Raw genomic sequence first — 13,957 nt, 5'->3', positions numbered from 1 at the left:
GTCTAAGGCATTCAGCCTGACCGGGTTGCCTCCAAAAATGTCTCCGATGATTGTCTGGTTGAAGACAACCCGATGCCAATCCTGAGCGGTCCATTCGGCATGTTGTTGGGCCCATCTGTACCGCGCCGTATGGTGCCGTGGTTGCAAAGATGGACCTCGCCATGGATGTCGGGAATGAAGTTGCGCATCATGCAGCCTATTTCGCACAGTATGAGTCGTAACAAAACGTCCTGCAGCTGCACGAAAAGCATTATTCAACATGGTGGCGTTGCTGTGAGAGTTCCTCCGATCCATAATCTGTAGGTAGCGGTCATGCAGTAACAGCCATTGGGCGGCCTGAGCGAGGCATGTCATCGACAGTTCCTGTCTCTCTGCATCTCTCCATGTCCGAACAACATCGCTTTGGTTCACTCCGAGACTCCTGAGCCCTTCCTGGCACAAAGTAACAATGCGGACGCGATCGAACCGCAGTATTGACCGTCTAGGCATGGTTGAAGTACAGACAACAGGATCTGTACCTCATTCCTGGTGGAATGACTGGAACTGATCGGCTGTCGGACCCTCTCCGTCTAATAGGCGCTGCTCGTATATGGTTGTTTACATCTTTGGGCGGGCTTAGTGACATATCTGAACAGTCAGAGGGACTGTACCTGTGATACAATATCCACAGTCAACGTCTGTCTTCAGGAGTTCTGGGAACCGGGGTGATGCAAAACTTTTTCAGAGTTGGTATGACATGCCACAACTGCAAGGAATACGGTAAAACCCGCCTTCCGCAAACTTACGTCGTCCTTTACGGAACCTTAAAGGACCCTGATCTTAGATGGTGGTCAAAAAACAAATTTCACATCATATTTCCGCAAATACTACCAATCCTGTTCGAAATGCTCCCTTCGTAGGCAAAAAGGCCGTAGACTTTGGTGCCGCCCCGGCATAGTCATCACTCACTCGGATGGCCGAGAGCGCAACGTACGTCTAATGTGTCTTTCACTATAACCATTTTGACGAAAGGTGACTTGAGACTTCACAGAGTGGTGCAAAGACTGGCAACTTACTTTAAATGTTCACAAATGTAAAACAGTGCACGACACAAAACGAATTAGCTTAGTGTCCTCTGACTACAGTATCAGTATGCTACAGTTGGAATTTTTCAACGCATGCAAATAACCTGGGTGTAATAATTTGTAGCAATATGAAATGTAACGATCACATTGGGTCAGTCGCAGGTAAAGGCGGGTAGCAGACTGCGGTTCATTGGTAGGATATGGGAAAACTGGACGATGATGTCGTGTGACGACGGCCTCCTGTCAGTTACCGTTCGCCTGGTGCAAGTCTTTCGATTTGACGCCACTTCGGCGGCTTGCGCGTCGATGGGGATGAAATGATGATGATTAGGACAGCACAACACCCAGTCCCTGAGCGGAGAAAATCTCCGACCTAGCCGGGAATCGAACCCGGGCCCTTAGGATTGACATTCCGTCGCGCTGACCACTCAGCTACCGGGGGCGGACGTAAAACTGGAAAAATGTTATCAGTCATAAGGGAGACTGATTAAAGCACTTATGCGACCCTTATTAGAATAATGTTAAAGTGTTTGCGATCCATACCAGACGGTACTAGCAGAGGATATTGAATGTGCGCAAAGAAGGGAAGCACGAGTTGTTACAGTTTTGTTTGACCCATGGGAGAGTTTCACGCAGATGCTGAAGAAACTGATCTGGCAGACACTTGACGATATACGGAATCAATCCTGAGAAAGTCTACCTATAAAGTTCCGAGAAACAACTTCAAGTGGTGAGTGTAGGACCGTGAGTTGTCTGATCGAAAGCATCCGGACACCACTATGCGGAATTGACAACTAGGTGTGACGAGAAGCGTACCTACAAACATGTAGAGAAGCAGTAAAAGCAGAATCGGTCGGTCAGAAGAGCTGAGTGAGCTGGGACGTGGACTGGTGGTTGGACTTCACCCGAGTAACAAATCCGTCGGGGACATTGCAGACCTTCTGAAGCTGCCAAAATCGAGTGTTAGTCATGTGACTTGGTGTACTGACTGACGGTCCCTACATCTACATCTACATACATACTCCGCAATCCACCATACGGTGCGTGGCGGAGGGTACCTCGTACCACAACTAGCATCTTCCCTCCCTGTTCCACTCCCACACAGAACCAGGGTAAAATGACTGCCTATATGCCTCTGTACGAGCCCTAATCTCTCTCATCTTATCTTTGTGGTCTTTCCGCGAAATGTAAGTTGGCGGCCGTAAAATTGTACTGCAGTCAGCCTCAAATGCTGGTTCTCTAAATTTCCTCAGTAGCGATTCACGAAAAGAACGTCTCCTTTCCTCTAGAGACTCCCACCCGAGTTCCTGAAGCATTTCCGTAACACTCGCGTGATGATCAATCCTACCAGTAACAAATCTAGCAGCCCGCCTCTGAATTGCTTCTATGTCCTCCCTCAATCCGACATGATAGGGATTCCAAACGCTCGAGCAGTACTCAAGAATAGGTCGTATTACTGTTTTATAAGCAGTCTCCTTTACAGATGAACCATATCTTCCCAAAATTCTACCAATGAACCGAAGACGACTATCCGCCTTCCCCACAACTGCCATTACATGCTTGTCCCACTTCATATCGCTCTGCAATGTTACGCCCACATATTTAATCGACGTGACTGCGTCAAGCACTACACTACTAATGGAGTATTCAAACATTACGGGATTCTTTTGCCTATTTATCTGCATTAATTTGCATTTATATCTATATTTAGAGTTAGCTGCCATTCTTTACACCAATCACAAATCCTATCCAAGTCATCTTGTATCCTCCTACAGTCACTCAACGACGACACCTTCCCGTACACCATAGCATTATCAGCAAACAGCGCCACTTTGCTATCCATCCTATCCAAAAGATCATTTATGTAGATAGAAAACAACATCGGACCTACCACACTTCCCTGAGGCACTCCAGATGATACCCTCACCTCCGATGAACACCCACCATCGGGGACAACGTACTGGGTTCTATTACTTAGGAAGTCTTCGAGCCACTCACATACTTGGGAACCAATCCCATATGCTCGTACCTTAGTTAGGAGTCTGCAGTGGGGCACCGAGTCAAACGCTTTCCGGAAGTCAAGGAATATGGCATCCGTCTGATGCCCTTCATCCATAGTTCGCAAGATATCATGTGAAAAAAGGGCGAATTGCGTTTCGCAGGAGCGATGCTTTCTAAAGCCGTGCTGATGCATGGACAGCAACTTCTCTGTCTCGAGGAAATTCATTATATTCGAACGTCACCTGCCATCATTTGTAGTGCAGACAGTGAATTACGGAGATGTATGGTTGTTTTTCCATCCGAGACCTAGTTTAGGTTTGAAAGCAGTATACAGGGCGTTACAAAAAGGTACGGCCAAACTTTCAGGAAACATTCCTCACACACAAAGAAAGAAAATATGTTATGTGGACATGTGTCCAGAAACGCTTACTTTCTATGTTAGAGCTCATTTTATTACTTCTCTTCAAATCACATTAGTCATGGAATGGAAACACAGCAACAGAACGTAGCAGCGTGACTTCAAACACTTTTTTACAGGAAATGTTCAAAATGTCTTCCGTTAGCATCCACCCTCCGTCGCATGGAATCCCTGATGCGCTGATGCAGCCCTGGAGAATGGCGTGTTGCATCACAGCCGTCCATAATACGAGCACGAAGAGTCTCTACATTTGGTACCGGGGTTGCGTAGACGAGAGCTTTCAAATGCCCCCATAAATGAAAGTCAAGAGGGTTGAGGTCAGGAGAGCGTGGAGGCCATGGAATTGGTCCGCCTCTACCAATCCATCGGTCACCGAATCTGTTGTTGAGAAGCGTACGAACACTTCGACTGAAATGTGCACGAGCTCCATCGTGCATGAACCACATGTTGTGTCGTACTTGTAAAGGCACATGTTCTAGCAGCACAGGTAGAGTATCTCGTATAAAATCATGATAACGTTCTCCATTGAGCGTAGGTGGAAAAACATGGGGCCCAATCAAAACATCACCAACAATGCCTGCCCAAACGTTCACAGAAATTGTGTGTTGATGACGTGATTGTACAATTGCGTGCGGATTCTCGTCAGCCCACACATGTTGATTGTGAAAATTTACAATTTGATCACGTTGGAATGAAGCCTCATCCGTAAAGAGAACATTTGCACTGAAATGAGGATTGACACATTGTTGGATGAACCATTAGGAGAAGTGTACCCGTGGAGGCCAATCAGCTGCTGATAGTGCCTGCACACGCTGTACATGGTACGGAAACAACTGGTTCTCCCGTAGCACTCTCCATACAGTGACGTGGTCAACATTACGTTGCACAGCAGCAACTTCTCTGACGCTGACATTAGGGTTATCGTCAACTGTACGAAGAATTGCCTCGTCCATTGCAGGTGTCCTCGTCGTTCTAAGTCTTCCCCAGTCGCGAGTCATAGGCTGGAATGTTCCGATCAATTGCTTCGAACGTCTTCCTGTCGGGACACCTTCGTTCTGGAAATCTGTCTCGATACAAACGTACCGCGCCACGGCTATTGCCCCGTGCTAATCCATACATCAAATGGGCATCTGCCAACTCCGCATTTGTAAACATTGCACTGACTGCAAAACCACGTTCGTGATGAACACTAACCTGTTGATGCTACGTACTGATGTGCTTGATGCTAGTACTGTAGAGCAATGAGTCGCATGTCAACACAAGCACCGAAGTCAACATTACCTTCCTTCAATTGGGCCAACTGGCGGTGAATCGAGGAAGTACAGCACATACTGACGAAAATAAAATGAGCTCTAACATGGAAATTAAGCGTTTCCGGACCCATGTCCACATAACATCTTTTCTTTATTTGTGTGTGAGGAATTTTTCCTGAACGTTTGGCCGTACCTTTTTGTAACACCCTGTATACGGGACGAGTCACTAACTATTACCACCTAGAATAGCTCCGAAAGTATGATAGTAGCTGAAAAGTCTGTGGGACAAAAGTTGCGTGGGACAAGGGGGGCCATAATATGACGTTGGTGTTTTGTTGCTAGGTGAGGTCGTGTCAGAATATGAAGGTCAACTTTGTTTTCTTAAATGGGATGCTATAGTTTGGTACTTATTTTCTGATAGCGGCTATCGAGACGAATCCAGTGATGTGTAACAGTAAGGTCATTGAAGGTCAACGAAGGTCACAAAGGTGGCATGAACGTCCATGTTCGGGGTGGTGATCATTGGTATCAATGCAGAGCTGCAATCTTCCTATCATGGATTGAGTGGTATTCCTTTTCACTTCAGCACTTATTGAGGCACATGTTCTGACAATTCTCTCCCGTATACCGTGCAAATAGCGTATACATCTAACGTGCCATTGACATGCAAACACCATTCGACGGTTTCGCAATACAACACCAATAGGAACGGTAAGACTAGCATCGTCGAATGGAGCGAATGTGAATGATATATTCCTTCGAAGAACAAGTGGATGTGCTTCTCATTTACGGAAAATGCCAACGAAATTCAGTGAGAGCTAGAGACTTATACGCTGAAAGATATCCTCAACGTACTCACCCAACACGTCCTATATTTAAGTATGTGTATGATAAATTGAGAACAACTGGATCTTGAACGCTTCGGAAACATATTCGGCAAAGGAAAGTTACTAAAGAGGAAATTTGTACTCTTGCCACTGTGGTTCGAGATCCTTGTGTTAGTTCGCGTCAAGTCGCAAGGGAATCTGGCGTGAGCCAGAGTAGTGTTGTTCGTGTTCTTCATCGCCATAAATATCATCCTTACTATATCAGTCCCCACCAACAATTAACTGGTACAGTTTGTATGCGTCGCATTGAATTCTACCGATGGGATCAACTTCAGATTCAGAGGAATGACACATTTATTACTTTAATTTTATTTACTGACGAGGCTAAATTCGCGAACCATGGAAATGTTAATTCGCATAACATTAATTATTGGGGAACTAAAAACCCATGTTGGATGCGGCAAGTTGCACACGAAAATCCGTGGTCGGTGAGTGTATGGTGTGGGATTCTGAAGGACAGAATTATAGGCCCCTATTTCATCGAAGGAAATCTTAATGGTAGGAAGTACACCACATTTCTGCAAGAAACATTAGGTCTGCTATTGGAAGAAATGCCTTTAGGAACAAGGAACAGGATGTGGTATCAACACGATGGGTGTCCGGCATAATTGTCGCTGACCGCTAGAAGAGAGTGTTCCCAAATCGTTGGATTGGACGCGGAGGAGATGTGTCGTGGCTGGCTCGTTCGCCAGACGTGACACCTCTGGATTTTTTTCTTGTGGAGATTCGTAAAAGACATTGTTTATAAAGACGTTCGAATTGCACCTGTAGATAAGCGAGAGAGAATTGTCAGAGCACGTGCTTCGATGAGTCCCGATGTGATAAGGAATGCCACTCAATCCATGATAAGAAGATTGCATCACTGCATTGATACCAATGGTCATCACTTCGAATACCTTCTGTAAATGGACGTTCATGCCACCTTTGTGCCCTTCGTTGACCTTAAAAGACCTTACTGGTACGCATCATTGTATTCGTCTCGATAGCCGCTATCAGAAAATAAGTACCAAACTATAGCATCCGATTTAAAAAAAGAAAGTTGACCTTCATATCTCTGACGGGACCCCACCTAGCAACAAAAAACGAACGTCATATTATGGCCCCAGTTGTCCCATGCAACTTTTGTCTCACAAACTTTTCAGTTCCTATCATACTTTCTGAGTGGCAATATTTAGTGACTCACCCTGTATTTGCTCAGCTGCTGACTTACTACACCTAACACAGAGAGGATTTTGGTTCAAATGGCTCTGAGCGCTATGGGACTTAACTTCTGAGGTCATCAGACCCCTAGAACTTAGAACTACTTAAACCTAACTAGCCTAAAGACATCACACACATCCATGCCCGAGGCAGGATGCGAACCTGCGACCGTAGCGGTCGCGCGATTCCAGACTGCAGCGCCTAGAACCGCTCGGCCACTTCGGCCGGCACACAATTAAATAACGATATGATACACATATAACAAGCAAGGAACGAGAGGATAATTTTAGACGAACTTAACACCGAATGAAGCAGAAAATTTGGCTACAGTACGTGCACAGAAGTGCAAAGCAGTGTGTTTAGTCAGAAAAACTTCAAAAAATAATTGTTTGCATATACGGTGCCGTGATTTGTCGCGTTTTCCATTTAGGAAATAGTTAGCACTATAAACGAAAGTAAAAACCGACCGAAAAACCAGTGCCAAAGACACAGATAAAGCCCGTGCAAACGTCAGTTCCGCGTGTTAGAGAAAACAGACAAAAATGCTAAAAGTCGAAGAATCACATGTCATTATCTTATTAAACGAAGTCTTTCTAGTTTAACAACCAAACAAAAAATTGTTAATATCGTTGTCTCTAGGCCACTGATCATGTTTTAGTTCAGTAGAACGAAAGACTTTTGGTGAAATAAATAGGCATTTTTAACAATAACCAAAATACTTTAAGAATGTGTTTTTGCTTCGAGTTTTTAAGAGTTGCTTACTTTTCACACGTCTTTACACGGCTGGTTTGGCCAACCGCTCACGTAAGGAATTTCCCGTATTTGAGGGTTGCATAAATTATCCCGTATGGACCTTCCACGAGACTGAATATGTAATATCTTTCGTTGAATTTATCTTATGGAACTCATTTGTCAAAGCTGTATCAGCGTTACGCTATACGCATGCCGCTGATAACATCTGAAGTATGATTTTGTCTCACAACACATTTATCGTAATCATGGTGCGGTAAATCACATTACATTGCATTTAAGTTTCAGTTTGCGTTGCGGTAGCTTAAGTGTCAACTTAAAACCATACAGTTTGTACAATACCAAACAATACTTCTATGTTTGAAAAGTTCCGATAATAATGAACGATGCTTTATTTAAACGAGCCAATACTAACTGCAGCTCCGAACCAACGGTGATTGCTCTTTGTCAAGTTTGCTTCTACAGTGAAAAGAAATGGAGTTGTGAAAGAAGCAGATTAACTGACTTTTCCGTAAGTGCTTGGTACAACGTAACAACAATAGTAAATGGGAAACATTTCCTAATGTACTGCAAACTTATATTTATTATGTATTAAAGAAACATGTTTATTGAAACTTGTAAAATCAGAAATACAAGTGATGCTGAACTAATGCAAAAGAAATAGACAAATATGATTTTATCAAGGACTAGCCTTATTATAGCATAATACACGTTAATGTCTAACATTTTGAATGTTTAGTAAGTGTTTAAACATGCTCAGTAGTATGTAGATTCAAAGTTATTAATGCAGTATTTTACACTAAAATGACAGAAATAATTTTTCAGGTTACCACATTGTGTGTGCCCTTCTCTTAACAAAAATTTGGAGTTGCTACTGGAGTCCCTTATGGGCGTGCTGTAGAAGTTGGTATCCCTAATATACGGTAACGCGAATGGCTCCTGCGGCACGCCACAGGGGGCTGCGAGGTGTGTAGTGTGATGTACTGAGAGCCGTGTTGCTTTGGTTCTTCCCACAGGTGCTCAGTCAGCGACGGCGACGGTGCACCCACGCGAGCAAGTGGTTCTTCCCGGAGATCAAGTCAAACTCATGTGCCGGACGGGCGTGCCGATAGTGTACTGCCGCATGGAGACCCCCAGGGGCGGCAAACCCTTGTTCCTGAACCCCATCGTAAGTACACCACTTTTTTGTGGGGTGGGAGGAAGGTGAAAGTGGGTCTAGTTTTGGTTTGGTACAGCCTGTCAAGAATTCGTCTGCTGTGGTGCCAATCTGCCATTCTCGTCATTTCAGGGTGGGGTTAGAACTTACCCTTAGCTTCGTCAGTTATTTTGTAGCGATGCGGGTGACAGTTAGTACGAATGATACTCGAGTACCGAGCCCACGAATTATACGCGTCAATACTTTATTAACTCTTCTATGCGGAATGTCATCATAACGCAATGCTATAGTTGCATAGCATGAAAGACGAGAACAATAGTGGGCAGGGGAACAGACAATAATTTCCAAAGAGGCACACTTTTTTATTTTTTTTATTTTATGTTGATACTGATGCTCACTATCGATGTGTACTCTACAGTGTTTGCCCTCTAAGCTTCCTAGGTATTCTCCAGTGTCTTAATAATCGATAAATGAAATAGGTTACTGTAAATTCTTAGGTATTTGTACTGATAAGGACCAGAACTGGAAGCTATTTACCTGTTACAGATCATCTGAAATGCCAACCCGAAACGAAACAATTTTTGTGTTATAGATACGATCAGATTTTAAAGATGAAAAAATAAAAAAAATGTTGATATAATTTTCCAGTTTTCATTCTCTAATACCTTACGGCATCATATTCTGGTGTTAATCATCACAGAGGGGAAAAAAGTGTTTATTGTACAAAAGTGGGTAGTAAGGATATGTGTAGTGCCTGTTCTAGAACTTGTAGGCAACTCTTTAAACTACTGGGCAAACTTATACAGCCTCACAACACATGTACTCCTTTGTGACGTTTGTTTTCAGCAATCAATCACAGTTTGAAAACAATAGTAAAATTCATAAAGATAATACAAGAAAGAGAAATGAGATGCACCATCAGTCACTCAGTGTGGCACAGAAATAAAAGAGCTATTCATCCATAAATACACTGCTTGGTAAAAAATAGTGACACAGGAGGTAATGAAATGAAACTGTATAGACTGAGAGGTTATGTGATGTTATTTTTGTAATTGCAGAAGCAAGTGAAATTTACAAAGAACTTGACAGTATGAGCCCACTTATTAGCACAACATTGCACCCACTCTGGCCTGGATGCATGGAAGGGTGTGATAAAGCTCTTCTAACCTTGCTTGAGGCAAGCTGCCCCACAATTGTTGCTGTTGTAACTGGTCCCTGATACGCTGGCAACAGGCACTGGGACGAAGTACACATCCGAACTGGTCCCACACAGTTTATATTGAGCACAGATCTGGGATCTTTCTGGCCATCGTGAGTACCTTAGTATCATGCGGACGTATCATAGACACACGTGCCATGTATGGATGAGCATTGTTCTCTTGAAAAATGTCACCATGATACTGTCTCATGAAAGATAGCACATGACGATGCAGGTTGTTCATTACTTATGTTGTGCCATAAGGGCAGACTCAATTGCTGTCTCACGTCACACCCGACAGCACCCCACACAATTTGTGGCCTCTCCCTAGGTCGCCATCATCATTGCCAACAATGGCATTGAAGGTAGTGTAGAACTGTGATTCATCGCCGAAACGAATGTGATGCCATTCATCACGAGTTCGTGCTTCCTCATCACAGAAGTCCTAGCAAGATAGGACGAATGAGTTATTGTGGACAGTTCAGTGATAGGCTTGTTCTCATCAGAACTGAGAGCAAACCAACTCTGACAACAATAGTTAAGGTATGTGTGCTGGCATTGCAAGTTGAAAATGAAGAGAGAGACAAAATACACAAATTTATTGAAAGGGTAATACAGTACATAAAGGAAGGTGAAAATGTAATAGTCATGGGAACTCCAATGTGGATGTAGGTGAAGGACTAGAAGAACGGGTTACAGGACAGTACGACCTTGGTACTAGGAATGAGAAAGTAGAAAAACTAATTCAGTTCTGCAACAAATTTCAGCTAGTAACGGAAAATACTCCATTCAAGAATCACAAGGGGAGAAGGTAAACTGGGAAAAGGCCTGGAGGCACAGGAAGCTTTCAGTTAGATTACATCACAGTCAGGCAGAGATTCTGAAATCAGACACTGGATTGTAAGGCATACCCAGGAGCAGATATAGACTCAGATAATTTAGTAGTGATGAAGAATTGGCTGAAGTTTAAGAGACTAGCCAGGAAGAATCAATGTACAAAAAAGTGGAATGTGGAATTACTAAGGAATAAAGAGACATGCTTGAAGGTCTCCAAGGCTATAGAAACTGTATAAGGAGTAGTGCAGTAGTCGCTTCAGTTGAAGAGGAATTGACATTTCTAGAAAGGGCAATCACAGTAGTTGAAAAAAAAAAAAAACATGTACAATGAAGATAACTGTGAAGAAACCATGAGTTACAGAAGAAATGCTTCATTTGATTGATGAAATAAGGAAATGCATGGAACTTCAGGAATACAGAAATACAAGTCAATTAGGAATGGAATAAGTAGGAAGTGCAGAGAAGCTAACACGAATTTTGTACAAGAAAACTATGAAAAAATCGAAAAAGAAATAATTTCAGGACTGACTCAGCATATAGAAAGGTCAAAACATCCTTTGGTGAAATTAAAAGCCAGGGTGCTAACATTAAGGGCGCAACAGACATTCCACTGTTAAATGCAGAGCAGAGAAATTATGAGTGGTAAGAGTACATTGAAGGCCTCTATGAGGGGAAGACTTGTCTGATGACGTGACAGAAGAAGAAACATAAATCAATATAGATGAGATAGGTAATCCAGTATCAGAATCAGAATTTAAAAGAGCTTTGGAAGACTGAAGATCGAATAAGGCAGAAGGGATTGATAACATTCCATTACAATTTCCAAATATAATTTCCAAAATCAATGGGGAAGTGGCAACAAAACGGCTATTCACGCTGATTTGTAGAAAATATGAGTCTGGCAATGTACTACCAGACTTCTGGAAAGACATCATCCACACATTTCCGAAGATTGCAAAAGCAGATAATTGGAAGTCTTATCACACAGTCAGCTTAACAGCTAGTGAATCCAAGTTTCTGACAAAAATAATAAACAGAAGAATGGAAAAGAAAATAGAAGGTGTGGTAGATGACAATCAGTTTAGCTGTAGGAAAGATTAAGGTACCAAAGAGGCAGTCCTGAAGTTGTGATTTATAATGGAAGTAACACTAAAGAAAAATCAAGACACTCATAGGATTCATTGGCCTGGAAATCACATTTGGCAATGTCAAATGGTGCAAGATGTTCAAAATTCTGAGAAAAATAAGGGTAAACTACAGGGCAAGATGGGTAATATACAATATGTGGAAGAACCAAGAGGGAATAGTTAGTGTGGAAGTCAAATAATGAAGTGCTTGGATTAAAAAGGGTATAAGACAGGGATGTAGTCTTTTACCCCTTCTGTTCAATCTACACATAAATTTTTTTTAAAAAATGACTGAAATTTCAAGAGTGGAATTAAAATTCAAGGTGAAAGGATATCAGTGATAAGATTTGTTGATGATATTACTATCCCCAGTGCAAGTGAAGAAGAATTACAGATTCTGCTGAATGGAATGAGTAGTGTAATGAGTACAGAATGTGAATTAAGAGTAAATGGAAGAAAGATGAAAGTAATGAGAAGTAGCAGAAATGAGAACAGTTAAACTTGACATCAGAAGTGTAAAGAAGTAGAAGCAGTTAAGATATTCTGCTACCTGAGCAGCAAAATACTTATAATAGGCAGAGCATGGAGGACATGAAAAGCATACTAGCACTGGCAAAACGGGCATTCATGGCCAAGAGAAATCTATTAGTATCCAACATAGATCTTAATTTGAGAAAGAATTTTGTGAGAATGTGTGTCTGGAGCACAGTATTGTATGGTAGTGAAACAGGGACGGTGGGAAAATTGGAACAGAAGAGAATCGAAGCATTTGAGATGTGGTTCTATGAAATAATGTTGAAAATGAGGTGGACTGATAAGGTAAGAGATGTGGTGGTTCTGCACAGAATTGGAGAGTAAGGAACGTATGGAAAACGAGTGACAAGAAGGGGGAGACAGAATGTTAGGTCAATTGTTCAGACATTAGGGTGTTAAGAGATAGGGAATAACTTCCATTGTACCAGAGGGAGCTGTAAAGAATAAAAACTATAGAGGAAGACAGAGACTGGAGTACATGCAGTAAATAATTGAGGACATAGATTGCAAGTGCTACTCTTAGATGAAGAGGCACAAGAGTTCCAAGTGTCAAATCATGCTTCAACATTCATTGCTAGATGGCACATGGTGTTTGTGCCAAGCAGTACTTCTGAATGGAGTCCCAAGTGCCATCCATCAAGGTCTCTTCCATTTAGTCTTGGAATGTTTGAAGAGATAACACACAAGTTTTTGGTGAATGGGCATAACTTTTAGAGCTGCAACATATATTTTGCAATTATAGAAACAAAGAAAGGTAACCAACACCTTTATTCCACATAAGGTTGTTGGGTCAGCTAGAGCTGTGGACTCATTCCATGTAATTCCAATTCATGCAACTGACTTATTTGTCGATTTTAAAGATGCTGCTGAAACTCTGTTGTCGGTGCAGGCATGTGTAAGATCTCCAAACGCAATATGATTAAATTGTCTGACACTCATCCATCTCAAATAGCTGTATAACAGTTCTTAAACTGAAACAGAAGAATGAAAAAAATGTCAATTATTCAAAAGAGAAAAGACCATGACATGTATAGCATGTCATATTACATCTGAAAGACCAGCCATGTTTATCAGTTTCACAACAGAAAGACCTGTTGACAATGTTTCCATTACTTCAACAGCACGACTTTGTAACAACTGACACCAAGAATGGTGGTGTGTAAGAACTAGAAGCCAATACTGGTATTCTTTCCTTGGATTATCTTGTAAGAATTTAAAAGACATTCAAAATGGTTTTTGTTCCTCCTGTTCTAATCCTTAAAACATTACTGCTGTCCTTGTATTGTCAGAAATATGACTTAGTACCTCAATATTAATGGTACTTGATACAAAAACTTTTGTATTGGCACTTACAACCAGTCAGTTCCCTGGTATGGCATGGCTCCTAGAACATTCGTATTTTTTGCAGTGATGAGTTGGACAGCATGATTCATTGTTACCAGAATACATTCTTAATTTTTTTAAACGTTGGGAAATTCAGAATGGAATAACAACAGTATGAAAAGAGTACTTGCTACTCACTACATAGAGGA

The 13,957-nt window shown here is 42.1% G+C and overlaps 1 protein-coding gene across 1 annotated transcript in view; it reads left to right on the top strand.

Moving 5' to 3' along the window:
• The first annotated feature begins 8,505 nt into the window (after nt 1-8,505).
• Nucleotides 8,506-13,957, top strand: part of LOC126101176 (fasciclin-3-like) — a 146,721-nt gene continuing 141,269 nt past the window's right edge. Inside the window, exons 1-2 of the mRNA XM_049911874.1 lie at nt 8,506-8,539; nt 8,590-8,741. Of these exons, the coding sequence (XP_049767831.1) occupies nt 8,506-8,539; nt 8,590-8,741 (186 nt within the window). The remainder of the gene's footprint in view (nt 8,540-8,589; nt 8,742-13,957) is intronic.

Source organism: Schistocerca cancellata, chromosome 9 (genome assembly GCF_023864275.1).
Source record: "Schistocerca cancellata isolate TAMUIC-IGC-003103 chromosome 9, iqSchCanc2.1, whole genome shotgun sequence".
NCBI classification, from domain to species: domain Eukaryota; kingdom Metazoa; phylum Arthropoda; class Insecta; order Orthoptera; family Acrididae; genus Schistocerca; species Schistocerca cancellata.
Note: the sequence above shows the minus strand (reverse complement) of the source record. Positions and strands in the feature narration are given on the sequence as shown.